At 36.0% G+C, this 27,054-nt stretch overlaps 6 protein-coding genes across 9 annotated transcripts; 3 read left to right on the top strand and 3 right to left on the bottom strand.

Moving 5' to 3' along the window:
* The first annotated feature begins 528 nt into the window (after nt 1–528).
* On the top strand, nt 529–10,526 carry LOC116113888 (LON peptidase N-terminal domain and RING finger protein 1). Of its 2 annotated transcripts, XM_031400050.1 has the most exons (18): nt 529–790; nt 1,711–1,812; nt 4,725–4,807; nt 4,969–5,053; nt 5,145–5,231; nt 6,068–6,129; nt 6,298–6,491; nt 6,577–6,637; nt 7,142–7,319; nt 7,456–7,494; nt 7,600–7,661; nt 7,808–7,844; nt 7,954–8,003; nt 8,115–8,181; nt 8,747–8,822; nt 9,471–9,550; nt 9,633–9,701; nt 10,346–10,526. In XM_031400050.1, the coding sequence occupies exons 1-18, from the start codon at nt 722–724 to the stop codon at nt 10,403–10,405; spliced, it is 1,461 nt and encodes a 486-aa protein (XP_031255910.1). In that variant the 5' UTR covers nt 529–721; the 3' UTR covers nt 10,406–10,526. The 2 variants fall into 2 exon arrangements, with proteins under 2 accessions (XP_031255910.1, XP_031255914.1); XM_031400054.1 differs by lacking the exon at nt 9,471–9,550 and having other exon boundaries at nt 10,346–10,479.
* A 937-nt stretch (nt 10,527–11,463) lies between these two features.
* On the top strand, nt 11,464–14,367 carry LOC116113851 (probable receptor-like protein kinase At5g61350). The gene is made up of 2 exons (XM_031400015.1): nt 11,464–13,152; nt 13,192–14,367. Exons 1-2 carry the CDS (start codon nt 11,682–11,684, stop codon nt 14,241–14,243), a joined length of 2,523 nt encoding a protein of 840 aa, XP_031255875.1. The 5' UTR covers nt 11,464–11,681; the 3' UTR covers nt 14,244–14,367.
* Nucleotides 14,368–14,573: 206 nt separating this feature from the next.
* Nucleotides 14,574–17,236, bottom strand: LOC116113870 (pentatricopeptide repeat-containing protein At2g36240). Of its 3 annotated transcripts, none has more exons than XR_004125477.1 (3): nt 17,096–17,236; nt 15,084–16,833; nt 14,574–14,780 (listed from the first exon to the last, which is right to left on the bottom strand). XR_004125477.1 is itself a non-coding variant. In XM_031400045.1 (2 exons), exon 2 carries the CDS (start codon nt 16,810–16,812, stop codon nt 15,367–15,369), a length of 1,446 nt encoding a protein of 481 aa, XP_031255905.1. In that variant the 5' UTR covers nt 16,813–16,997; nt 17,096–17,236; the 3' UTR covers nt 14,855–15,366. The 3 variants fall into 3 exon arrangements, 1 of the variants encoding a protein (XP_031255905.1); XR_004125476.1 differs by having other exon boundaries at nt 15,088–16,833; XM_031400045.1 differs by lacking the exon at nt 14,574–14,780 and having other exon boundaries at nt 14,855–16,997.
* Nucleotides 17,237–18,278: 1,042 nt separating this feature from the next.
* LOC116113907 lies at nt 18,279–19,255 on the top strand. The gene is made up of 2 exons (XM_031400067.1): nt 18,279–18,731; nt 18,996–19,255. Exons 1-2 carry the CDS (start codon nt 18,303–18,305, stop codon nt 19,083–19,085), a joined length of 519 nt encoding a protein of 172 aa, XP_031255927.1. The 5' UTR covers nt 18,279–18,302; the 3' UTR covers nt 19,086–19,255.
* Nucleotides 19,256–19,709: 454 nt separating this feature from the next.
* LOC116113900 (probable xyloglucan 6-xylosyltransferase 5) lies at nt 19,710–22,782 on the bottom strand. Its single transcript, XM_031400063.1, has 2 exons — nt 21,054–22,782; nt 19,710–19,949 (listed from the first exon to the last, which is right to left on the bottom strand). Exon 1 carries the CDS (start codon nt 22,467–22,469, stop codon nt 21,099–21,101), a length of 1,371 nt encoding a protein of 456 aa, XP_031255923.1. The 5' UTR covers nt 22,470–22,782; the 3' UTR covers nt 19,710–19,949; nt 21,054–21,098.
* A 538-nt stretch (nt 22,783–23,320) lies between these two features.
* LOC116113727 (pentatricopeptide repeat-containing protein At5g61370, mitochondrial) lies at nt 23,321–26,867 on the bottom strand. Its single transcript, XM_031399891.1, has 2 exons — nt 25,074–26,867; nt 23,321–23,794 (listed from the first exon to the last, which is right to left on the bottom strand). The coding sequence occupies exon 1, from the start codon at nt 26,565–26,567 to the stop codon at nt 25,077–25,079; it is 1,491 nt and encodes a 496-aa protein (XP_031255751.1). The 5' UTR covers nt 26,568–26,867; the 3' UTR covers nt 23,321–23,794; nt 25,074–25,076.
* Nucleotides 26,868–27,054: the final 187 nt, after the last annotated feature.

The following is a 27,054-nucleotide window of genomic DNA, read 5'->3' as shown; positions in this document are numbered from 1 at the left end:
AATTGAGAGTCATTTTTGACGGGTTGGAAAATGTTTTTGGCTTTTGGCTTTTGTACGGAAGTGCTTCTCTCAGCCTCGACGGTTGCCGTTTTAACAATAATCAAGACGGCTTTCTTTTTAATTTCAAATTTCAAATCAATTCCCCTTCTCCTAATCGTAATCACATACAACAACGAAACAAATTTGTCAAACTATTATTCTGTAAACACCTTTTTAATAAGGAAATCAAACGTGCTACCACGCGCCTCAATGGCGCGTTTCGATACCGATCGTCTCCGCAAATCTAGTAACACCAATGAAACTCTCAACGTGGAAAGATTGACTGGTCAACTCGTAGTCCCATCATTTCAGCCATTCATACACGTACAATAATAAGCGTGGATACAGAGAATCAATGCCCTTCTGATTACATAAACTTTTTGAAGAGAATCGACCGAATCTCGCTGTGCCAGAAAGCTAGCTCTCAGCCCCTTAAAATCTACAAATCTTCCTTTTATTTATTAAAAAACAAGAAATAAATAAAAAAGGCAGAAATTAGTGAAAAGTCTAAACAGAGAGATAGACACAACACGTAGTGGAATTTGGTCCGTGCAAGAAACGAAGGACAAAGAGAAGAACACGATGCTTATATTATTCTCTTCGAATTCTCTCTATTTTGGCTGCTGAATTTCGCCGATAAATTGATTCTTTATCTCTTTTCTTTTCTTCTCGTTTCTTTGCAATGTCGGTCGAAACGTCGTCGTCTAGCTTCACTCTCGAGGGAATCAGCGATGTCGATGACTACATTTGGGTGAGTTTTCCCTTGATTTTATTTTTTCGGTTTTCCAAGTGTTTGGACGCTGAGAAAGTGCGGGAAAGTTTAAGATGTCAACTTCTGGAATGGTAGGATGTTTAGTTTGGGTTGAAAGTGATTCGTTAGTTATTTTAAGAAGTTGTAGTGAATAATGTGAAAGTCTTGAGTCTTGGATTTTGCATTGTATTGGTTTTACTTTATTTTGTAATTGTTCCTTTGAAATGTATTGCGTGGAGAGGAAGATATTGAGTTCTTATTTTCTTTTCTTGTGTTTTCTTAGAAGCCAAACAGTCTTTACACGTTTTTTGCCTTCAAATTTTTTGGTTTCTTTGTTAGCTTAGAGAACTTGTGAAAAGACAAGGATTTGAGTTTGGTTGCTTTCATTTGTTTTCTGTTTTTTCTTTTTGTTTGCGGAGAAATCCGGGAGATCAAAAAATAATCTGAACTTTGATTTTTGTACTTTTTCTTGTTTAAATTTCCTTTTCTATTTTTCTACTTGTTCTTTTCGCTAATTTTATTGATGAAGACTATAATTTACGTAGTTCATGCTGATTATCTGCAAAAAAAAATTTGATTGATACTGTTTGCCTTTCTGTTACAATGATTTTGAAAATAAGTGGATGGTTTAGAAGCTTCACTGGCAACTTCTGCAGCTAAAGAAAATTTACAACATGTTTTTATTGAATTGCCATTTTTTTAATAACTGGATTATGGTAGCCAAGTGAATTTCCTTGTTTTTGTCACTTCAAATGAAGAATGTGAAACAATGAAAAACTTGTTTTTTTGGTTATTTACTGCTTTCCCAAGAGCTGAATGGAGTGCCGAGTGCCTATAACTTGTTATGATTAATAGTGCTTAGTATTATTAATTTATGACTGTCTGGAAATATGACGAGTAAATGTCAATAAAAAATGCAGGCAAATGAAGGAGAGGGATCGTTGCCATGGGACAGATACAGTCATGTTTTTGATTTGGTAAGAAATGGAAACTGTGCATTCCGAGAGAGTTGTTTTGAACAGGTGAGGTTTTGACTTCTAATGCAGTCTATACGGTTTTTTATTCCTGTTCTTGGCCTTCCTCTCAGTATCATATAGATGCTTCTGTTATTGTGGTAATTTCGTACAGAAAACTCAAAAAGATATGAGAAGCAGGTCACAGAGTCTAGTACCTCGCAATGCAAGATTAAGATTAGTTCTGTCCAAATATGTCAAGAATTTTTTGATGTGGTTGTACTTTTTCCCTTTTCAATTTTAGGTTGCTTTTATTTGTATAGTATCTTTAAATAATTAATTTGTAGTCAATTATATATCTATTCTATTATTATTTATTTATTTTTGTTTTATTTTTAGTTGCAGTCCAAAATGGCTTGGATGGACTAGATGAGCTGTATAATGTTAACTTATTGACTTTGGGGTATCTCAGTATTTTTGTTAGAGCTTAAATGTTTTCAAGCTTTTACCTGTAAGCATCAATTTTTGGAATTAATGGTTAAGGTTGATCAAGAAATCTCATGTACGAATCCTTCATTACATTATTTAAATAGTGTCTGTGTTTGATTCATGTGCCATGTATGTGAGAGGATGTCTTAGATCTTAATACAATTGTTGGGTCCTACCTATAAGTTTCAGCTTTTGAGATTAGTGGTCACTTAACAATTTCTGCTGCCAAGGAGTAATAGTATGTTTTAAATTAAGTGCCTTTCCATAACCATGTGAAAATGGAAATCATCAACTCCTCTTTGTTATAAATTCCCATAGTGATCTGATCTGTGGTTATACACCACCCTGACTTGAGGTTGCCCTTCTGCCTTCAACTGGCTATGCTCTGACCTGAGTTTCCTTCTCAATGGCTTTCTCATTTTGTAACCCAAGCCTTGAATGTGAATTTGGCTCTAACATCATATGATGTGCACTAATTAGTAGGCTAGTTATAAATTATGTCATGTTAAACTCCAAGTATTCTTCTAGTTGTGTGGAATGTTTTAATATTACTGAGTATGGGTACTATTACTAATTATTTAAGTGCTTTTACACTGTCCTAGTTTAGATCAAGAGATGAACCACATGGAAGTGCATTTGAGATCTACTTTTTCTTCTTTGGTTCATCTCTGAAACTACAGTTTTTGTGGTCTTAGGATTAGTAGTACTTCAATTACAGTTCAACTTTTAGAGCTTTTTGTTGGCAACTGTTTCACACCTAGATAGATATCTATACCCATGTGATGTTTTCTTAGAAATTAAAGTGTTAACGTATATGTGGCTTTAGGGTCATAAGTCTGTCCAGTAAGAGCTTTAGAACAACTTGATGTGGTTGGACCTATCTAGTTTGGTATTTACGAGATTTTAGAGTTTCGATTGGATTTTTCTTCCTTTTTAGCCTTTTCATTTCGTAGATATCCAAGTTTTTAGTAACTTAGTGTGTTTGGGGTGGTCAGGGAGATGTCAATCTGAGAATCTAAAAGGGTTAGGAAGAGAAGCAGACAACAATTGTTGTTATGTTTACTCTTTAAGAGGTAATGCCACATAAAATGTGCTTTGATGATCAACAGAGTTACTGAATATTGAATATCCTCATGCTAATTTGTTTGGATACAGTCATCAAGATCTAGACAAATTTTTTTCTTCTCTCTAAATGTGTTTTTCTCACTGTTCATTTTTTAACCTTAGTTAGCATATTTAGGCTTCATTCTTTTTGCTGTAGGAAATATTCAGTTGCAATCTTTATGTGGAATTATGAGCTATTTGGTTACTAGAATGAATATCAGAATTTAGCGACGGTGACTTTGACATGAATGGCTAGATGCATTTAAGACTAGATTTTGTTAGTATCACTTGTAAGATATCAAGCTAAAAGTCTTTCTTTTTGAATAATTTGTCATGGTATCAATTTCGTTTTTTCCTTTCTTACACAAGTTACTGATTTTGCATTAAATTAAGCTACAGCTGAAAGTTTTCAAATTCTGAGCTACTTTTTTTCACAACACATGCTTTAGTTTGTTCTACCCATTCATTAAAATTCAATGCAAATAGTCTTGGTAGTCCTGTCTTTCTGGAGTAGGTTTTCATTGTGCCAACTTGGTGGCATGGCTTTAGTGCAGGGCTTGTAGTTTATAGTTATCAATGTTTTACCATTAACACTTCTATATGCTTAGACTTATGATTGATGCAGTCTTGATTTGTTCCTGTAGCTGTTAGATTTGGGATGTAAATGGTGTGTATGATTTATTATATTTTAATCTTTGGCAATGCTTAATAAGAAGGATATGGTAGCTTTTCAATTTTTTGAGTTTTCTGATCAAGTTCTTTCTGGTGATATTGTGATGAAACAAGAGAGATGAGCGTGTATGGAATGAGAGGTAAGGGAGCTGGCAGAGGATAAAAGGGAGTTGGCAGGAAAGTTCAGATTGTATACAAGTGTTGAGGAATGTGTTGGGCAGGGACAGATGGCATTTCTTGGTTGGTCAGGAGGGAAATTTGGCTATGGAAAGAGAATGAGCTGGAGAAGAAAAGAGAAGAAAAGAAGGGGACTGTTATAGGAAAATGGGGAGGAGCTGGCCCTCAAAGTCCAGCACTATCTGGGTTTCTTTTGTTTTAGTCTTGGTTGTTCAATTGATTGTGTAGTGGGTAGTTTTGCTAGTTCATTTGTGTAGTTTGCTTGCTGGAATATCAATGCAAGTGACTGTTATTTTCTGGGTTTTGGCTACTGTTTGCTGATATTTTGCTGGTTTATCTTGCTTGTTGTTGTTTGCTGTTCATATTGTGGTTGGTTGAGTTGGTAGAGAATGCTAACATATTGTTTCTTGGTTTCCTTCTACAACTGAAAGAATGGTTGCATGTTATGTGACTTCTTAATCTTTTTAGTTTAACTTGACTGTAAAGCACTTCAACTAGGCAATTATGGTAATGGCTAATTTATTGAGTTTTTTGTTCAGGCAATCAATAATTACTCAAGAGCCAATAACATCAAACCCAATGATCCTATTATTCTGGGAAACAGATGTTCTACTTATATTAGGTTTCTTCTTTTCCCATTGGTTATTGTTGTTCTTTCTTGATTTCTACGATGCCATTTCTTGTTAGATTTAATGATCACTTAACCATCTTATAGATTGTTTTGGATCTAATTTTCCATTATTCTGATGAAACTGGATCATGAATATGTCATCTTTTATCCAGGATTAGTCAATTCTTGAAGCACAGACCTCCATCAGCTTCTGAGTCTAGACCATTGAATGGACTGGATCCAATGACACATGCTGAGGTAGGTCTTCTTGCTTCATTTATATAATAAAAAGCAGGTTTTATTTATTTATTTCTTGGTAAAGGAAAAAAATGTTGTGCAATTATTTCAGCTTGCTTTAAAGGATGCTGAGAAGCTACTGAACCTCCAGAGTAATTTAGTAAAATCATACATACTAAAGGCCAATGCCCTCATTTTGGTAAGAATAAGTTGCCATTTGTTTTCTTCATATATAACTGGAGCTCAGCTAAAGATTCTTGGGAACCTCTCTTTCTGTGGCTTTGTCACTTGTGTACTGTATTTGCATTTGTGCCCGTAGTTTGCACTTCTGTGTGCATGTTTGTGTGAAGAATCTAAGCCCAAATTTAGCCAGTTCAGCTAAAATACATGCTACATCAACCAAGTCTGAGTTATGAGTTAGGTTTAGCTTGGCGAGGATGATATTGGTAGGGAAAATCTGCCCAAAAAGGCTTTCAGGAAAACTAAAGTTGAAAATAATCAATTTAATGGTGAAATGAGTAAACAGATTTTAGAAAGAGGTGATGTTGTGCAAGGAGGATGTTGTACATGGTAAGGGAAGAGAGGATCAGAGGCAATGAGTGACAAAGATGTAAGATCAATTGGATTTAAGATTAGCTATTTCACATTTAGGGCATGATATTGTATATGGATAGATTTTTAACCTACTTACTAAAATATCAAACATCTGGTTTATATGCTAGGTTTAGCATACTTAAAATAAAGACATATAATTTAAATAAATGCATATAATTAAAGTATTATAAAACATAGGTTGGATTCAGGTTGTTTTGATTCTGGTTGCTTCAAACCTGGTGTAGCCAGATATCTGTCAGGCTGGAACTTCTCTTTCCAAGCAAACCAAGCTTGAATACTACCAAACCATAACTTGCTTGATTGTAGGGTGGCTATTCCAATTTGTAACTATGTTTGTCTGCATACTATGGGTGTGTATATATTTGTGTGTTTGTGTATATTAACATTTTTACATAAGACAGCTTTTTTTTGAATTTGCAGTTGGAAAAATATGAGATGGCCCGGGATGTAATTCTTTCAGGTCTTCAAGTTGATCCTTTTAGGTAATGTAATAGTTAATTCACCGACTTGTTCATTTATTTATCTATTTCCAAAATTTTGAAAGTGATGGAAATTCTTTTATCCCCTTTATTTGTTTAATAATTATTTGCTCAAGACAGTTCTATTGATGATTTTTTTTTTTTTTTGCATTTTTTCTTGCTAATATGTAGCGAGTCTCTCCAGGCTTCTCTGCAGAATTTGGAGAGGACTACAGTCAGTTTGATAGGGAGGAGAAATCATGGAAGACCTGATCGTACAGATGATTTTGATTGCACACTGTGTCTGAAGTTATTGTATGAACCTATCACAACTCCTTGTGGGCATTCCTTTTGCCGATCATGTCTGTTTCAGTCGATGGATCGCGGTATTATTCTGGATTTGATGATTTTGTTTTTATTAATGCATTTAAATCACTTAATTCTTTTCTGATCTTGTAATTTAAATGATAGGTAACAAATGTCCATTGTGCCGGACAGTTCTCTTTATTAGTCCTAGGACGTGTGCAATCAGGTGAGTTGCTCACATGATAACATTGTACTGAATTCTTGTGTCAGAAGTTTGTGGTATCTGGAGTGTAATTTGGGAATGAGTTCAGCCCCCCAATCGATTCTGTTTACATAAATACTTGTCCGAAAGGATTTGCTAGTGGGTTTTACCTAGAAGATCTAGGTGCATATAGAATGACTAATGCATAACGGTGGCATTTAATTTGTTCTGACACTGCTTTTTCTATTATATGTGACTGTGGGAAGGAGCACAATGATAAAACAATCCAAACTTTAGGATACTAACTGAGATCATCTTTTTTATGAGCCCTCATAATTTTAGTCATGTTCTCCATTCATGCAATGGTTGGGATGATGTGTAAATCAGTGAGCATGGAAGCTATATTCTTCTTTCCATAGTTACTCTTTTGCTGTAATTTCTTGCACAAACTTTCAAAGGTCCTGTGTATTACACTTTGATTTATTTATTTTTTCTACCATTATAATACATTTATTTGGCTTGTACCAGTGTGACACTAAAGAACATTATAGAAAAGAATTTCCCAGAAGAATATGCTGAAAGGAAGGCAGAGCATGATAGTTTAAGTAACTTTGGTGTTGATTTGATACCTCTCTTTGTTATGGATGTTGTCATCCCATGTCAAAAGTTTCCTCTCCACATTTTTGAACCTCGGTACAGACTTATGGTGAGTTGGTTAGTCTTTTGCTAATTTAACAGCTGAATGTCATGCATTATTTTGATAAATTCAGAAAGGTGGCATTTTTTTTTTTATTTCCTTGTTGCAAGTAATTTTGGTTAACCTTTTTGTACTTGAACGATAGGTGAGGCGAGTAATGGAAGGTAATCATCGAATGGGAATGGTAACTTTTTTCACTAGCCCTTTTATTTTCCTTTTTTACAATAAGGTGTGTCGGCTATACCAGATATCCCCCACTGTTGACGTGGTTTGTCTGTTAATTCTGTAGGTCATTATTGATCCCACCACAGGTTCTATAGCTGATTTTGCTTGTGAAGTGGAGATTACTGAGTACGTGTTCAATCCCTTTTCCTTTTCCTCTTTCTGTAATACATTTATTTGATCAACATATATTTTATTATGATACTTAATTATGTGTTTTTCTGCTAAATTATAATTTTTTTTTCTTCTGTACATTCTCTTTCATCTTAATTCAGGTGTGAGCCACTTCCGGATGGACGGTTTCTTCTTGAGGTGAAATATGATTCCTGAATGCTATATCCCTTTTATACCCCGACTTGAAGAAGCAGTCTCTTGTTTTTCCTTCTCTATCCTTATGGACATTGGTACAAATTTCATGCAGATTGAAAGTTGCCGGAGGTTTCGAATTCTTCGATCTTGGGATCAAGATGGGTGAGTGCTAGGATCAGTGCCTTTAACGTATTTGCTACACCCTTGGCATAAATATCATCCAAGCTACTTGGTTTGTTGGTTAGGTTTTATGCCTTACAATTTTATGTGCAGGTATCGGGCAGCAGAGGTTGAATGGTTGCAGGATATAAATCCAGAAGGAGCAGAAGCCAGAGCAGATGTAAGTTTGCCATTATTTTGGAAATTTTATTTCATTATTAAATTCTTTTTTTTTTTTGCCCTTCAAATAAACTCTAAAGGATATAGAAAAACTTTAGGTATGAGTAGGGCATCGATAGACTTTAAAGTGAAGATTATACTTGGTGATACATGTTACTGATGCTCAACATTTTCCTGAGGATTAATTATGCATCAATCTTCTAGTGTAGGAATTGCATTTGCATAGATACATTTACTACATGCACAGACACTTGTTTGACATTCCAAAATGCTTTGAGGTTGCTGTTTTTAGTCTCTAATATTTAACTATAGTATAGTGCCAATACCACTTGATGGTAAAAGAACTAACATGGGATAGATATGTATTAATAAACTAGAATAAATGCAGATAAATCTTTTTATTTTAACACATTATATTCAAGTAGCTAGTTGTTATTCAATGAGGCTACTAAGTTCTGATTGCTCTGACCAATTAATGCATTAGTTTGGATAGATGTAAATATTAATGTAGGTTTTTCACCATATCCTTGTTTTGCTGATCCCTTCCCGAATCTGGATGCTTACAGTTACAGGAAATGACCAACAATGCAGCAGGATATGCACAGTTATGGTTAAGGAGGGAAAAAGAAGCTGCACGACAAGGTAAAATTCCAAGGCAGGATACTGTCAGTGTCAGGATGTGCACATTCTGTTTGTTGTTGGTTGTCCAATTTATGTCAACCTGATTAATTTTAGGGAGGATTCTATCCACTGGATAGTATTTTTGATATGCATATATGGCTAAAGTTAACATCATTTTATGTCATATTGGGATGATTAGGAATATTCAAAGTATTTTATATTTGATCTTTATTCCACAGATTTTTTTTTTTTTTTTTTTTTTTTTTTGGTGAAATTGAATTTTCAGAAAATATTTTGGTACATTTTCCTTCATTATTGCAATTTATGAAAAAATAATTAATAGAAAAGCAAGTTTAAATATCTATAGCTGTAAAATCTTGTAATTTTTTTTTTTGAATGAGCTCAGGCCTTCCTGCCACCAGTTAGCTAGTTTCACTGACTGGCTCACCTTGTTCGCATTAAATATTATTCAGTTTTGACTCACTTATTTGATGTATCTCACCGCCAGGAAATAACTATTTGTGATTATAATTTGAGTGCTTGAAATCTCTATGTGCTCATGTATATAGTTTTCCATTGCCCAGACATGAGTGAATCTATCTGTTCTCTCTCTTCATGTTGTTTCTTTGTGAGTGTTATGTTGAGATAAGATGGTTAATATGTGTGTAGATCGAAGAAGGCTCGAGAAACTCCTTAATGTAGAAGTGATGATGCCCAATCCACAAGATCCCGAGCGCTTTAGTTTCTGGGTACCTTAACCCTTATAATATGTACTAATCTTATGATGGATGTCATTTAGACTTTTTCATGACGGCTATCTCTTGGATGCAGCTTGCTACGTTATCAGATCGGAGACCTTCAGAAAGACTAGAACTCCTGCGCATTAGAGATACAAGGGAGGTAATGAACCAAACTAAAAATCATTTAGCAATTTATGAGTGTGTTTCCAAGTCATCTGGATGGGTTTTAACATCTATCAATTGAATTCTGCTGTTTGTGAAACGGATGAAATAGATTCTTGTTTTATTTAGGATGATATTTCCTTTTTATTGAGTCTGGCTTAAAGAATTGTGGGTGGATATCATCATGTGAACTGTAGAAGGAAAAGAGGCAAATAGGGCAAAAGAATGCCTAGGCAAATGACTGCTTTGGAAAAAAGTTACAAGAAGTTGCAAATCTCTTATGTAATTTCGTAAGACTAATACTTTTTGTGGTGAAATCCTCTGCGTAGAAACAAACCAAAATATTTTGTCATGTAACCATGCCATTAGTTTTTGAATAAATAAAGTTGACCAGTAGGATATACTATGTGAAAAAAATTACTTATTGCACTTGCTGCAACCGGTTTTACTGGCTGCTTTAGAAGAGTTTCTACTGGCATTCAAATATTTGTCATTTCTCTGTATTTAGTGTGGTAAAAACTCCATAGCATGGATGTTAGTACAACCAATCAACCATGGAATGCATGCGTGGCATACATTTTTGGTTGGGAAAAATCTCCGATTTAGTTTTTCTAACTAGTTTTAGTTTGAATGAATTTGCAGAGGTTGAGACGTGGACTGATATTTCTGAGAGCTGAAGAACAAGGGTGCAGAGTGCAGTGAGAAAGAGTAATTGTTTTCCCTGATTTTGTTTATAAGAAAAAAGAAAAATCAAGCAATTCAATATTCTTTGGATTTAAAAAGTATGAGAGGGGCATTCTTCCCGGTATAGAAACCCAAAGAGAAAAAAGAAAAAAAATTGCTGAGATAATACGTATAACTTGTAATATGTAAGAAAATGAGTTGTAATATGTTGCAAGTTGGTTATGTTATGTTAGGTAATGTAATGTAAAATGTATCATGCAGACTTTGTTCCTCTATTCTTTGGTCCACCTTGTGGATCCCTATATTTTTTGTTGTAACAGAAACACTTGTACACATATTCATCAATCAATCTATCGTTTTGGGGAAAGGTATTTGACACAACTGTTGCCTTCAGATGTTTGTTCCACTGAACCCCAAAATTATAAAAAAAATAAAAGAAATATGTTTGGATACTAATACTATATATCCATCGGCATGTTATTTGTTAGCTAACCATATTATATACATAAGCTATTTGGGGTTCAACGCGTTACTCGCAATTAGTTTAATTTTAACTTTAATTATCATTTTATCAAAACCAATGCACCCATGAGGTTTGATTTCAGTTAACGGAAACTCAGAAAAATTTTAAAATTACAAAATCATCCTTTTTTCCCCTAAAAGACTTAAATATCCCTATCACTTTTATAATTTACTATAATTTTTATTAAATGTGCATGTATTTAATTTGATTTGTGTGTTTGAATTGAAGGTGAGATTTGAAAGATGATAATGGATTTCATTTAGGAATTTGTAAAAAATTAAAAATTTAATAAAATCCATTGTTAATATTATCTTCCAAAATCTCAGCTTCAAGCACACAAATCGATCTATACACATGAAAATTTAATAAAAACACATTATATATCAAATTCAAATGCTAAACTTAGAAATGATAAGGGTATTTTAGTCCTTCAAGTAATATTTTGGGTGGATTTGTCACTTTCAGAATTCTTTGGGTGTATTTGTAATCAAACATCATGAATGAATTTGTTTTAATCTCCAACCCATCATCGTCATCAAATTCCTTTGAGTTTTAACATTCATCTCTGCACGTCCTTCCTTACTTGCACCCAACTATCTTCTCCATTTCTCTAACTTCTAAACCATTTTAGTACGTCCAAATCCCTCCGAATCCCACGTTCAGTTACTCTTTCTTCTCCCCCACAAACTCCTCCTTTGTCCATGTCCACCATGTCTCTTTTCCACCTTCCCCATTTCCATTTCCATTTCCCATAACTATTAACTCACTATCATGAAGGGAGGAGGAGAGAGCCCTACTTCCTTATTTCTTTTCCTTTCCCTCCTCCTTTTATTCCATTTTCCACCCTTCACTTCTTCTAAAAAATACACTCCTCCTGACAATTATCTCATCGATTGTGGCTCCACTCGACCCACCAAGCTTGATGATGGCCGTACCTTCAAGTCCGATCATGACGCTTCTGGTTATCTCTCCACAGAAGAAGATATTGAAGTTTCTGTCGATTCCATTCCTATTCCTAATGCTCTTCCTTTATATCTTTCCGCTAGGATCTTTCAACAGGAATCCAGGTATACTTTTTTCATTTCTCAACCTGGTAGACATTGGGTTCGTCTCTACTTTCACCCGCTTCCTCACCCTTCTATCAATCTCACCAGTGCCGTTTTCACCCTCCAGACTGATAAATTTGTTCTCTTACATGACTTCTCTATGAGGAGCAACTCTGAAATTGTTTTCAAGGAATATCTCATTAACACTACCGAGAGATTCTCCATTGTTTTCAAGCCCAAAAAGGATTCCCATGCATTTGTCAATGCTATTGAAGTTGTTTCGGCTCCTGACTCTCTTATTTCCGATTCAGCAACCGTCGTTTCGCCTCCGGATACTATCACTGGCTTGTCTAACTTCGCCCTTGAAGTATCCTACAGGCTGAATGTTGGCGGGTCAACTATAACTCCCAGAAATGATACATTGTCAAGAACATGGCTACCTGATGTTCCTTACAATATTTTCCCAGAAGGCGCTGAAACTGCCTCTGTTGAACCCGGAGTCATCAACTATCCAGGGGGTGGTGCAACTCCGTTCATCGCCCCGAATTCGGTTTATGCAACCGCGGAAACCATGAAGCATGCTCAAGTGATGCAACCCAATTTCAATCTCACTTGGAAGATGAGTGTTGATCCCACTTTTTCTTATTTGATTAGAATGCATTTTTGTGACATCATTAGCACCAGCCTCAATGACTTGGTCTTTAATGTTTACATAAACGGGTTGATGGGTGTGTCATACCTTGATCTCTCAACACTTACTAATGAACTCGCCACAGCATACTATAAAGATTTTGTGGTGAATGCATCCACCATAAGAAATGGTTCGATCATTGTCCAGGTTGGCCCTGCTAGCAATCTCGAGTCAGGCCAGCGTAATGCAATTCTTAATGGACTAGAGGTCATGAAGATAAGCAATGAAGCGGGGAGCTTGAATGGTTTATTTGATGTAGGTGGTTCGTATAAAGGAGGTTATCTTTCAAATAAATTGAAGATTCTAGCAGGCGTTGCACTTGCGGCGGGATTGACAGCAATGCTGTTTCTGGGTGTAGTTTTCATCCGGAGGCTAAAGAAGCCTCACGGTTATGAGAAACGACACAGCTTCTCATCATGGCTACTTCCTCTACACGGTAGCCATAATAGCTTCTTGTCCAGCAAGAGCAGCTCGCGGAAGTCTAGTCTCTTTGGCTCCCGCAAGAGTAAGACTGCTGGTTACCCTGGTTGCTTCTCTAATCAAGGTCTTGGTCGGTTTTTTACTTTCCATGAACTACAGAATGCAACACAAAATTTCGATGAAAAGGCAGTGATTGGTGTTGGTGGGTTCGGCAAAGTTTATCTTGGAGAATTGGAAGGTGGAACCAAGGTTGCTATAAAACGTGGAAATCCAAGCTCTGAACAGGGCTTAAACGAGTTCCAGACAGAGATACAATTGCTATCCAAGCTCAGGCATCGCCATCTCGTATCGCTTATCGGCTTCTGTGATGAACAATCAGAGATGATTCTCGTTTATGAGTACATGGCTAATGGTCCTCTTCGTGACCATCTCTATGGCTCCACTCTACCTACATTATCCTGGAAAAAGAGGCTTGAAATTTGCATTGGTGCAGCCCGCGGATTGCATTATCTGCACACTGGTGCAACTCATGGAATCATCCACCGTGATGTGAAGACCACCAATATTCTTCTTGATGAGAATTGGGTTGCTAAAGTTGCCGACTTTGGTCTATCCAAAGCTGCACCAATGGAGCAAGCCCATGTGAGCACCGCCGTGAAGGGTAGCTTCGGCTACCTTGATCCTGAATACTTCAGGAGGCAACAACTCACTGATAAATCAGATGTTTACTCTTTTGGCGTAGTTCTGTTTGAGGTGTTGTGCGCGAGGCCTGTCATAAACCCAAAGCTACCAAGAGAGCAGGTCTGTTTAGCCGAGTGGGCAATGAATTGCTACAGAAAAGGCACACTTGATAAGATAATTGATCCCAATATTGCCGAGAGTATTTCCTCAGAATCTTTGAAAAAATATATCGAAGCTGCTGAGAAATGTCTAGCCGAATTCGGCGTAGATAGGCCTGGAATGGGAGATGTGTTGTGGAACTTAGAATATGCCTTGCAGCTTCAAGAGGCTGCAACACAAATTGATCCTCCAGATAAGACATGTCTCATTGCTCTGGACGAACCAAATGGTAAAAACTTAAAAGAGGACCTTGAAGCTGCAGCTGTTAATGACAATTCTCAAGTAGAAGTTGCTTCAACTGTATTTTCTCCGCTTGGCACTGTTCAGGGAAGGTAGAATAATCAGTCCATTCAAGTTTAGCGAAGTGAATAATAATCCCATCTAGGTTATAGGGAACCATGTATGAGATGCATTTGGTGTTTAATTTACTTTGTGCTTGGAAATTTTTAGTTTTAAGTTCCAAGGTGATTCCCAGAATCATCAGTGTTGCAGCTTTGTAGTTTGCAGCTCATCACTATCAGCCTATATTTCAACAGTGTATTTGGATGTTTGTAGATTTGTTGTTGTATTAGTGACTTTTCATTTTTCCCATTTGGTTTTGGTGTCTGTCAATATTGATGATTATTTAGCCAGAAAATCAACACTACCAGCTTGGTACCACAAGATTCCTTAAATTTAGGCTATTAAGTGATACACTGATAATTAAATATAATTTCGAAAACCTCTTACATCTTATAAAACACTGGAAAGCCATAAGCCTTTTGATCGACACCTTTGCATCCAAATTAAGTCCTTCCTTACAGATATACAATGTTCAGCTTGTCAAAATTTTCCCACCTTAACTTTGCACATGGAGCAAGGGGCTCTATCATCCTATCAAATGCAATATCGTGAGATTCAGTTAAAAAAGATACTCTCTAAAATATTATGAAAAAATATTAGAGAGTTGTACAAATACATGCATGGCTGTCGTTTCCAAGAAAACTAATCGTTGTAAATAAAATGTTTATAAGACATGTTTATGTAGTTATTGAAAACATTGTGTATATCACCGCAAGGATGGAATCGAACAAAACATGAGATGCTTAGACATGAAGTAGTCTTTTCAGAGGAAAACATACAAATAAATGAACCCGAAGATGGTACAAGCTACATATACATTTAGAGGAAGCTTACATACTGGAGAATGGTGTGATGAATCTGTGCTTGAAAATATTTGTGACGAGCATGCAAGGCCGAGTCTGAAGCAGAATGGAGCTATCAATCCTTGAAGAAGAAACCAATCCTTCCTATGATGCATAGGAACTAAAATGGGAATCGTGTTTGGGTTTAAGGAAGCATGCTGCTTGTGACTAGAGGAAGAGCACAAGTAGTTATGAGGAACAGATAGAAGACCAATATTTGCTCTCCAGAACCGCAGTTCAAACTGAATATGGTGATGTCTAGCCTATCAATAACACTAGCACTCTGGCCTCACAGAGTTCCTGACATTGGAAAGCCCATCCATATACCTATTATAGGTAGCAAGATCTGGTATAAATCCTTCATCTAACATCTCAACCACTAGCTTTTCCCCCTCCTTCCTTCTATTCTCTCTTGCATACCCATATATTAGAGTATGATATGTAATCTCATCTGCATCCAAACCCTTTTGATAGGCCAATAATCTTAATCTATTAGCATCCATTGTTCTTCCCACATTACAAAGATCTTTAAGAAGACAATTAAAAGTCACACTATCTGGAACAATACCCTCTTTAAGCATCTTTTCCATTACTCCAAATGCCTGTTCTGTTTTCCTCAACCTTCTCAAACCTTCGATTAAGGTAGTACAAGCAATTTCGCTTGGCAAATTTCCATTATTCCACAACTTATCCACAATTTCTAAGGCTCTAGTTGCATTTCCTTCCTCACAAAGCTTCTCCACAAAACCAAAATAATCAAAATCCTTGGGGAAAACCCTTCTCGTCAATAAATCAATCACCAATTCACATGCCCTTGAAATTCTCCCTTCCCTACACAATCCATCAACTAAAATTTCACAAGTCACACTTGAAAACACACACCCTAGTTCAATCATCTCATATGCCATCTTAATACCATCCTCAAATTTCCTTTCCCTAAAAAACCCTTTAATCAAAGTATTGAAACTAACAACATTGGGATTACATCCTTTTTCTTTCATCTCCCTAAACAACAACAAAGCCAAATCAAATTTCTTATTCTTACAATAACTGCTAATCAAAATATTAAATGTAACCACGTCAGGCTTAACCTTATTTTTCAACATCCTGTCATAAAACTCCAGAGCTATATTATACTCCCCACATTTTACAAAGCCATTTATCAAGGCATTATAAGTACTCACACTAGGTCTCCCATCAATCAACTTCCTCATAGATTCGAATGCCATAATCCCATCATCCAATCTCTTAGCTTTACAAAACGCATTAATAGCAACAAGAAATATAGATTCAATTTGAGGACAAGAGAAAATACCATCATCAGAACAAGGGCAGGGATTTGTGGAGATAAAAGCAAGAAGGGATTGAAGTTCAGAGAATCGATAAGAAGAGGCAAGGGAGCAGACCATGAAAAAAAAGGTGGCATGATCATGGCGGAAGGAATCAAGAGTGGAGGCCCAAGTGAAGATGTGAAAGTCATAATGGGTGAAGCGAGGGTGGTGGTGCAGCTTGGATTTGAGAAAGTGAAGGAGCGAGGCAGGAGTTATGTGGTTGTTATGAGGGGTTAAAAAATAGGTTTTGATGAAGTTAAAAAAGTGGTTGTGCTGAGAAGTGGGGGTTAGAGTGACAGAAGGAAGTGGAGTTAATTGTGGATTTGGCAGTGGATTGGACAGCAATGGTGTCGGCCTGAGAATTGTTGGCACTTTCTTCCTCAAAACCATTTTGAAAGAGAGCCAATGGACCTGTCTCGGTGAGGATAAATTTCAACAGCGTCACAAGATAATTAATCATCAAAAAACATCCCTACAATTAGTAAAGTTGATAAGAAAACACATTTCTAAATATCCCTGCAATTAGTAAGAGAGGGTATTGGTAGTGCGCCACATCCTTCAATTGCTTAGGTCAACTGCAAGATCGATACAACCGAAAACAAAAACAAGAAAGTGTTTTGAGATTGGAAATAAAATACTAGTAGAGATGAAATGAAACAGAAGGAAATCGTACCATTTTTCAACCCAGGGTTGCGAACTCTGCAACATTTCTTTTCTCTTTCTGTAAAGCTAGGATTTTCTGTCATTTTTCGCGCTTCTGTGAATTGAACACTGGGTCTTTCTGGGCTTTTGTGATGATTTCTAGGTTATTTGTTTACCGTATATGGTAGTAATGAATTTTGAATTTTCTCAGTTTTATGTTACACTTAATTTACGGTAATTTTCAAGGATCTCTTTTTTCTTATAATTTCAAAAATAACATAAATCTTTCTATTATTTATATGACATTTAAATTTTATAATATAAAGATAAATAAATATTTATCTAATAATAATACTACATATATAAAATTTATAATTTATAATATACAGATAAAAAGTAACATTTATTGGGTTTACTATTACCGTTTACTTAAAACTCCTTTATCGTTAATTTTATCACTAAAGAATTATTATTATTATAATTATAAGAGATATTCTTTTAATTATATAAGGAGAATTATTTTTATTGATCCATTTAATTAATTTACTTATTATTTATAAGAAAATGTTTTTTTTTTGGGACCTCCTAAAGTTTAATTAAATAACAAAACCACATACAATTCTAAAATAAAAAATAAAAAATTACTATTAATAAGCCATTAATGTGTCGATTATATTCATATTATGATATATTAATAAATATTTATTTTAACAATAAAAATTAGTGATTGAAAAATTATTACTAATTATGAAAAGGATTTTTGTTATTTAAAGATACTAAAAGTGAGTATTTACTTTTATTTAAATAAAATAATATTATGTTTATTCACAAAATTATTAATTATTCTATTATTCTTTGTTAAAATTAATATTATATCCATACTATGTTTTATATAGTAGTAAGGTTGTGAGTTCGTTATTATTGATTTAAATGGACTCTGTTACGCGATTGGTCCAATCAATCGCCGATTGTACGGACGCTCATAAAAGAAAACAATTTAAGATAGATTTGATTGTTTCAGTCGACCTGCAGAGTTCCGCAGGTGTTTACAAAAGTGCTTCTGCAAAAGCAATTTATAAAACCACCACAACCACAACAGACAGAACAAAACAGCTACAAGCTGACCACTTTTCTGAAACAAACAGCTGAGTTGCGAAAATGTTACAAGACGATGAGATCTTAAAAGGCCTATTGGAACAACTACAAATCCCCCACAAAAATGAATCCAAAGAATCCCAATGGTAACAATAAGACACTCTCACTCCCTCCCCAACCCCAAAAACGACACTGAATCCTGCATTTTCCCTCCTGTTAACCACGAAAATCTCCAAATCCTATCACACAACAACAACCAACAACAACACCCATCATCGAAATCGTCGCCGCCGCGGCCGTCTTTGTCACTATCGCCGTGTGATTTGAGTTCTGAGAAGGTCGTCAACGGGTGGTTGGATTATGGGCTTGAGGTTTTACGCACCAAGATTTGTAGTTTCATTTCTTTGATTGGGAATAAAGACGGCGCGAGTAAAGGAGCGTTTTGGACATTCGGTAGAGTTGCGGGCATAGCCGTCGTGGTGATGTGGTGGTGGTGGTGGTTGTGCCGGCGGCGGCGGAAGCAGAGAGAAAGGGTAGAGCATTTGCAGCTGATCATCAAAGAGAAAGATGAGGTTAGGGTTAACTGGGTTATCACTATCTTTAAGAGTTCTATATAATGACTGATTAACGTGTTTGTGAAAATGCCACTTACAGAAAATAGTACTAATTGAGTTTTATCGTTAGCCATAAACATTCCATTAAATCAAACTGGACATTGAGTTCACTTTAAATATCGACTAACAATTTAGAGTCTTGCGACGCAATTTAGAAACTGAGCATTTTAATGGACTGTTGTGGTGTGCTTGTAGCTAATTGTATTACTTGATATTTGACAGAAAATTCTTCAACTATTGCGTCAAATTGCACAAATGAATGAGGTGCTGGTGGGCCGTCACAAAGTTCTGGCTTCGAAGGTGGGCAATTGATTAGACTAGGAGAAACAGTAGATAGCAATTCTTTGAGAAATCTTCTCCATTAGACACAACTCTGTTGCGTTATGTATTGTATTTGCACTGTAAATTGTAAGTATTTCTTAAGCCTGGTGGTGAAGTTTTCAGATGTAGTAACAAGTTAATGAGTATGTTAGCTTTTATAATTTCAACTTTCTGCCTTATTGGATTTGCATAATGGAGAATATAGATATACTGCTCAATGCCTCTTCTGCACGAAATCTTATACAATATTGCCCGACTTATAATGTTTGGTCATTTGGTTGGCACTAGTCTCCTTGATTCGTGGAGATTGCACAATAAAATAAGGAAATTGGTTTCACATGAAGGGAAAAATTTAGATCCAATTGATACTGTTAAAAATGTGACAGAATGAAGCCAGGCTGGATAATGTCAACGGTGCCAATTGCCGAAGAAAAAGAGATGGATCTGATGCCATGCTTTTTTATTTCAATGTAGGTGACTGGCTAAAGCCAAATTTTCTCTATACAATTTTCAGAAGTTCCCTATATATTTTACGGCTAAGTCCTCCCTGTAGTGTTCAGTAAGCTAACAGCAATCTTCAGAAAAGGATCAAAAATATTATTGTAAACATGAAAGAATAACTACTTAATCTGCAAAAATCTGAATTCTTCCCTGTAAACCAACAATGATGGTTAAAACTCAGGGTATCAACTATTATCTGTGTCGATTAAGTTACTATGTAGACAGATGCCATTTCCTTCTTTGAGAGAGATAATGAGAAGATTTGAACAAATATACATCACTATAAATAACTATGACATGGACGCTTTCATAAAGCACAACAGCATTTCTCCAATTCTCAACAGAAGAATATTTCTGAAACAAGAAAAAGATTAGAAAAAAAGTTATGGTACATGCCCATATGCTATAACTAGACAAGATACACTCAAAACAAGTAACCAACTTCTCATAAAAGGGAACCTTTCTCCATAGAAGCCTATAAAGATCTACCTGAACTTCCATGTCAAAAATGTTATAAACTTCAAAGAATTTCTTCCTTAAGTACTAGAGCAATCTTCCATGTAAATGCGTCTAAAAATTTAAACAGCCCCATTCCAGATCCTATGGGTTCAGCATTCTAGCATATATCATAAGAATTTGACAAGAACCTGATACAGTGTGGATCTGATAAATCTATCGACACATTCAAAATTGATTCATCGTTGGGCACAGGCATAAATAGACTGAGTGTTGTCAAAATGAAAGCTTACAAAAGTGAACTAAACACTTGTTGTACACTTATCACCAATACAAGTTCAACTGAAAAAACAGTATCCAAGAAACAGAAAAACCAAATTCTGGATTTTCAAAAGGTTGATTAACAATTGCAGCACTGCTTGTTTGAAGCAAGCTATCTTCACATCACAGTTGAATATGACAGAACTTCGAGACAGGACAAACAGGTAATTTTAAGGTATGGCCCAGGTCAATCTATTACGCACTGTGTATCAAAGTATGCTAAAGTAACATATACACAATTTTTATTCTAGTGCACCAGCAAAGGTGGATAGATCCATACATCGGGTGCAATAAAAACGCAAGGCATATCAAAGAAAAGCTTCAATTTGAACTAAAAATTTAAACTAACCACTTCAGCAAGACAGAATTTTCACTCTCTTAGCTTCATTACTGCAATTTTATCTTGTTACAAATTACTACAGAGCCAAAAATTTCAACATTTGAAAGATAGGAAATAAAAGCACAAAAGAAAAGAAGGACAAAAGGAACAAAACTGCAAGATTAGTGTAAATTTCTTTCATAAATTACTGAAAAACATCAGGAAGACAATAACGTCTATAAAGAATTGTACTCAGTTTGTTCTCAAAAGGAGCACCAAGACAATATTTCAAGCAAAACTTACTTAAATGTAAAAACTGTTAACAAATTTAAACTCTGATTTGTAACCGAGGAATTACATACCTACACACTATGACACATTGAATATGATGTTTCAGTTTCACTGTCCTAGCTCTGTACTCCACTCTTCTCATGAACTGGACGGCGAATATCAAACTGATCCACATAATCCAAAGGAGTAGCCGTCTCATTCCTGATCCTCTTAATCTTGGGACTCAACAATCCCCTATGACCAAATCCATATAGATTAAGAACTTGATTATCCGCGAAATTAAAAGCCCTCTCCATGCTCTTCAAGCACCTCTCAACTGGGTAATCCCCATAACTCCCACAAGGCTTGCAACCGACAAAATGAGTCACAAACGGCCACCTTTCATCACCTAAACCCGGATGGTATTTCTCCACCATCTCCTCATACCTATCAACCAACCCAGCCCAATACCCGTGCAAATAATACTGATTCTCAAGGAACACCTTATCAATCCACTTATCCTTCTGTGACAACAACAAGTAAATCAAAGCAGACTGATCATCTGCCTCAAAAGCCGGCCGCCCTTTCAAATTAGCCGTCAAAATCTTCCCAGCCTCCTCTCTTACCACTCCTTTTGGTCCCATCGGTGCCCAAGCATCAAGCAAATCCAACGACCACTGACAATTCCTAAACAAGAAACTTCCCGTATTCAACGCTATCCATGACTTCTGATCAAACATCAAATCAGGATACCCATGAACAACCAAGTTATAATTATCATACTTGGCAACAGGAATCTCAAACACCATATCAGTAAACATTGCATCACTATCCATCCACCAAATCCACTCGACTTCCGGATGAGACAACATCAACTTCCTAATCAATGGCAATTTCGCCCAATACCCAGCTAACTCTTTATCCAAATGAGCCATATTATAAACAATCTCAATCCCATGAATCCTACAATAATCTATCTTATTCTTTATACTCTTCAACAAGTAGTGGTCACCAATAGCATTATCACAAGGCTTAGGAGGCGATCCAGTAACTAACAAAATCCTCGGTTTTCCATTAACATAATTAGGAAACTCACCGTTTTGAGCAAGCCAAGCTTTCCGATCATTGTCCCAGGTGGAAATTTTCGGACCCAAAGTGTAGGTAATATTCGGGTTAAACTCGGACTCGGCCGGGTCTTCCGGGTCATTGGGGTCATTGTCCGAACGGATCTCTGCAAGGATTCGGTTTGTCTCTTCGATGAGGTTTTGATTAACAGCGTCAGCATCGGAACCCCCCAAATTCCCAACGCCAATAGTGCCACGTAGGACGAGGATCGTCACGAAGCCACAAAGGATAGTGATCTTAATGTTGTTGAAAGTCTTCTGGATCTGCCTGCCACGTGGCATTGCTCCACGTGCAGAGGTCCTTCCGTTGAGGGTGGTCGTAGGGAGAACGCCGCCGGCGCCGGAGACTCTCTTCTGAGGTGCGAAATGTTGTTCTTGACCCATCTGAAATATAAAACTTTTGTTCTCCCCTTGAAGAGGGAAAGAGAGAGAGAGATCTAATTTTACGTTTATTTTAATTGTTTCTTGCTGGAAAACGTTGAATTTTATTACATGAGTGATTTAGAAGGAAAGAGAAAGAGTTGAGTTAGTGTCTGAAAATGGGGTTTTGTCTTGTCTGTTGGAAAAGAAGTAAGAACCCTAGAAGAGTGAGATGGACATGGGAGGAGCGATGAAAGGGGAGAGAGTTTGAAAAAGACAGAAGAAAGGGAGGAGTGGAGAAAACATGTGTCCAAACACCGGCTGTTTAGGAAAAATGTATTTTTTATCCTAAACTTGCCGGATTTTAGATCATAAATAATATTTATTTAATATTAATACTAAAACATTAGGAAACGAATATTTATTTATTTATTTATTTTGTTCTTAGTCAAAAGAAACATCCAAGGCCCTAACAATGTCTTAATCAAAATTAGGTTTGATTTAGTGGGTGACAACCCAAGTACTCAAGTTATGTCAAAAGGAATTTAATTTTTAAAGGGTAAAACAAATTTTCATTACTATTACAGAAAAGTATCTCTTTCTAATGGGCTTTAACATGTTGATTCTGTGGTTCCAAATTGTAAGGAAAAAATATTGAATCATGTCAAGAGCACTTGTCACATAAAATTTAATCAATCACAAAATTTGAAGGGTTATTAAAAAAATAAATGCAGGGCCACACGCATTATGAACAAGTGGTAAACATGGGCTGTGACCCATTGGATCACGTCTTGATTCAACTTAATCTATGGCCATGCCCATGTGCAATGTGCCAGCTCCTAGATCTCTCATTAATTGAACCATTCAATTTTATAAGTTACGAACCGTGTCTGCTAAAGATTCCTACTACTACTTGGGCATTCTGTTTAGATAATCAACTCTCACGATCAAATAACCACTAATCACAACAATGTATTTTGTTCAGATCACGAGAGAATCCAGATCCAATTATAAGAAAGTTATCTAGAACTGGGTTGAAGTCAAATGGGGTATGGCAGAGGAGAAACCAACCAACAACCTGTCTGGATTTTTTTATCCTCGAGTGGAGGCTTTAGTGATCCATACTACTCACCAAGGGGCCTCTTTGCCTGTGATTTTTGAAGTACCCCACAAGCTGAAATGTTCTTCTATTTGTATTAAATTGATGTAAAAGTAGTTTTTCTGCCCGGCTTTCTTTTAAGTTTTATATTTCTACTTCACTTTTCTTCTTCCTGCATATTTAGTCACTCTGTTGTATTGGTATCAACACAATCTTTTCCATAACTCAACTGGTAGAAGCAATGATCAACCTAAAAGATGGATACCAAACTAGATTAGATATTATGTCACATCTCAGATCGTTAGCATTTAACAAAAGAAAGTATGAACTAGTTTACAAGATTTAGGCTGCCTCAATGCAAAAAATAATAATAATAAAATTTAAAAAAAAAAAAATGTTTTGTAGCCCGAACCTCAAGGAAGGATGAAACAATTGTGGAAGGTTTTTACATATGAGGCTGCCAGTTGAGGTAATATCCCCAATTACATTAAACCCAGATGCCAAAACTGGGAGACAATTACATCTATTCTTGAAAGTGAGTGCTTGTCGTATGTGATGACTCATTATGCACACTGTAGCACAAATAGAAAGAAAAAGAGATCTTTTCTTGGCAACCGACAAGAATATTATATATGCATATCCAAAGAAGGGAAAGGACAAGTTGGATAAGGAACAGACAAATGCCATGGTGATTTATGTCATGAATTTGCTCACATCCATATGTTCTTATTACCAATTCTAACAGAAATACTTCCTAGAAATTCCCTTACAATTGTTCTACTGCAGGAGATCTAACTAACTGCATTATCTATAAAATTGTTGAATAGGTATTATTATGCTAATATAATCCAGTTTCTAAATATGATTTTGGAATGAAAAGTACATTTGGTTTTGTCACAAGAAGAAAAATAAAATGCGGGGGCCTACTGGAATCATCTATTCACTTTCATAGGAGCTAATATGCGTGCTTTAGATTTCATGCATGGACATTTGGATCTGGGTACAGAAATCCAATGATATTCTCCTAAAGAATTTAGTACTAATTAGTAATGTACAAACATGCAAAGATATCAATTCCAGAAATTTAGGAGGTGTTTCAATAGAATTTTCAGTCCAAACAACATTTCCCACAGCCCTCATAAAAAAGAGTAAAAAGTTCTCAGCTATCAAATTTGTATCCTTCGAAATTATAATGAAAATAATTTCAGTTTAATAGCTGAACAACACATCTATGAGATGTTTCAGATGCCCAGAATTTTTTATTTACGTTGTCCAACATGGTACATGATGCCAGTGAGATGAATGAATAAAGAAACAAAGGAACTTCAAGGGTAAACTTCCCAGGAAATAATAGATTTGTCAAAGCACAAATACAGTTAATTTTAAGATATTTGTAAATCGATGAGTGAACAATAGTCCCTGGGGTATAATTTAGCAATAGCGTCATATTAGCTAACTGTAATAACAAGAATAATTTGCCCAATGGGAAGTAATGTGACTGTGAACTATATGAGGAAAATACAACTTACAGTTTAACTTGAAGATGAATTCCTTTTATTTTCCCTTTTCTTCTTGCTTTTCTTTTTCTTACTAACTTCTATTTTAGTCTTTGTAGCTTGTGCTTGCGGCAGGAGTGTTCTGTGATCAAAGCCAACTTCATCCACCTTCTTTGTTGGCTTAAACACCTCAGTAATTGAGGGATCCAGTACATCACTAGAGCAGCATAGAGTAACACCTATAGCCATGGCCTCATCCCAGAGCTCTTTACCCTTTTCAAAGTTTCCCCCTCTACAGAGCTTTGGTATTAGCACATCATAAACTGGCCCATAACCACCTAATGAGCTTCTCTTCATTCGTTCAAATAGCTCAAGTGCAAAGTTCACCCTCTCAACCCCACAGAGAACACCAATCAAATCATAGTAAAACTTGCGATCAGGTATCAACCGTTGTTCAATCATCTCATCCACTATCTTATTACCTTTTCCAAACCTACCGCTCAAATACAACACTCTTGCAACAAGATAATAACTAACCCAATCGGGAGCACAGCCCGACTTTTTCATCAATTCAAGCACTTGACAACATTCCTTCACTCTTCTTGTCCTACCTAAACAGGAAAGCAATACATTATAACTAATCGAGGTTGGAGCAATTTTATAGGACCTCATTTCCATCATCACATTCAAAGCTTCAGGAACAAGACCAGAAGGATTACGCTTAAGGTTTCTCTCACACAAACCCCTAAGGAATGTGTTATAGCAAAATAAATCTGGCATAATCCCTGCTGATTTCATCTCCTTGATAATTTTCCGTGCTTCTTTCACATTCTCTTGCATAGACCACCCGTAAAGAAGACTCCTATATATACAAAGCTCCACACCAGATATCTTCTCCTTATGGTGATAAACAACGCCTTCTGCTCTCCTAGCATGCCCCTTGGCACAAAGAGCACTAACAATGGCACTAATTGTAACACTATCTTGTGCACATTTGAACTTGTCGAGGTTCTTGAAAATGCCCAATGCCTCATCTTCTCTCCCTAATTTAACCAGGGTCTCAGCCAAAACACCAAAACTCTGAGTCTCCATTACCCGACCCTCTTTCCGAAGATCCGAAATCAATATATTCATAGCTGTATGGTCCTTCTTTTCAGTAAAAACCCGAATTGCGTAATTATAATCCTTATCTTCCAAATTCGCATTCAAATTCCGTGTTGACCACAAAAAAAAACGTAGTAATCTTCTAGTGGGTGCTTCATTTTTACAAGAATCTATAACCCGGCTAACAAGTGATGAAGTTAAAGAAACTTTAAACTGATTTAAACTTGATTCTAAATCATCTAAGCCACCTACTGAGCTAGAAACAACTTTACACAGCTCTTGCAGCTCGTCTGGTGCTTCATTAATCGGCATTGTGGAGCAGAGAGCGCAAAACATATAGTTGGATTTCTGAGTATTCACAGTTTGCAGGAAAAAGCTTCGCCATTTTGGTTTCAATAAGAAGTGCATCTTCTTTGAGGACATTCATCGAACAAGTAGTGTATAATTATAATAATACTTACTTAAGAAGGTGAACTTCAAATGAAATGTGCATTCGACGGTCCCTTTTGTCTCCTATAGCCGGCATTACATGGCGGATAATCATTTCATGATTTCTTTACTCTTCTTTAGATTTAATAACTTCAACGAAAGAAATCGAAATGCAGCACAGCGACAAAAGTAAGAATAAAACGCGGACGGGCCTTTTTGTGTACAAAACGCTTTAATAATAGCATGGAGTGGTTCGATCATTGATGCACTTTACGTTTCTCTCCTTTATGCCCTTTTCCGAACCGAAGGTACATTAATCAGGTAATTTTTAGTTTTTAAATAGTATAATCGTATTTATTTAATTTCAGACCTATAAATAGTTTATCAAGATACGTATTCTCCTGTAATCTAATGTATTACTTATCAAAATAATTATTTTTCGTATTTTGAGATTAAAAAAAATCGCTTATCATTTATCATT

The sequence above is a fragment of the Pistacia vera genome, unplaced genomic scaffold, assembly GCF_008641045.1.
Source record: "Pistacia vera cultivar Batoury unplaced genomic scaffold, PisVer_v2 Contig121, whole genome shotgun sequence".
Lineage (NCBI taxonomy): Eukaryota > Viridiplantae > Streptophyta > Magnoliopsida > Sapindales > Anacardiaceae > Pistacia > Pistacia vera.
Note: the sequence above shows the minus strand (reverse complement) of the source record. Positions and strands in the feature narration are given on the sequence as shown.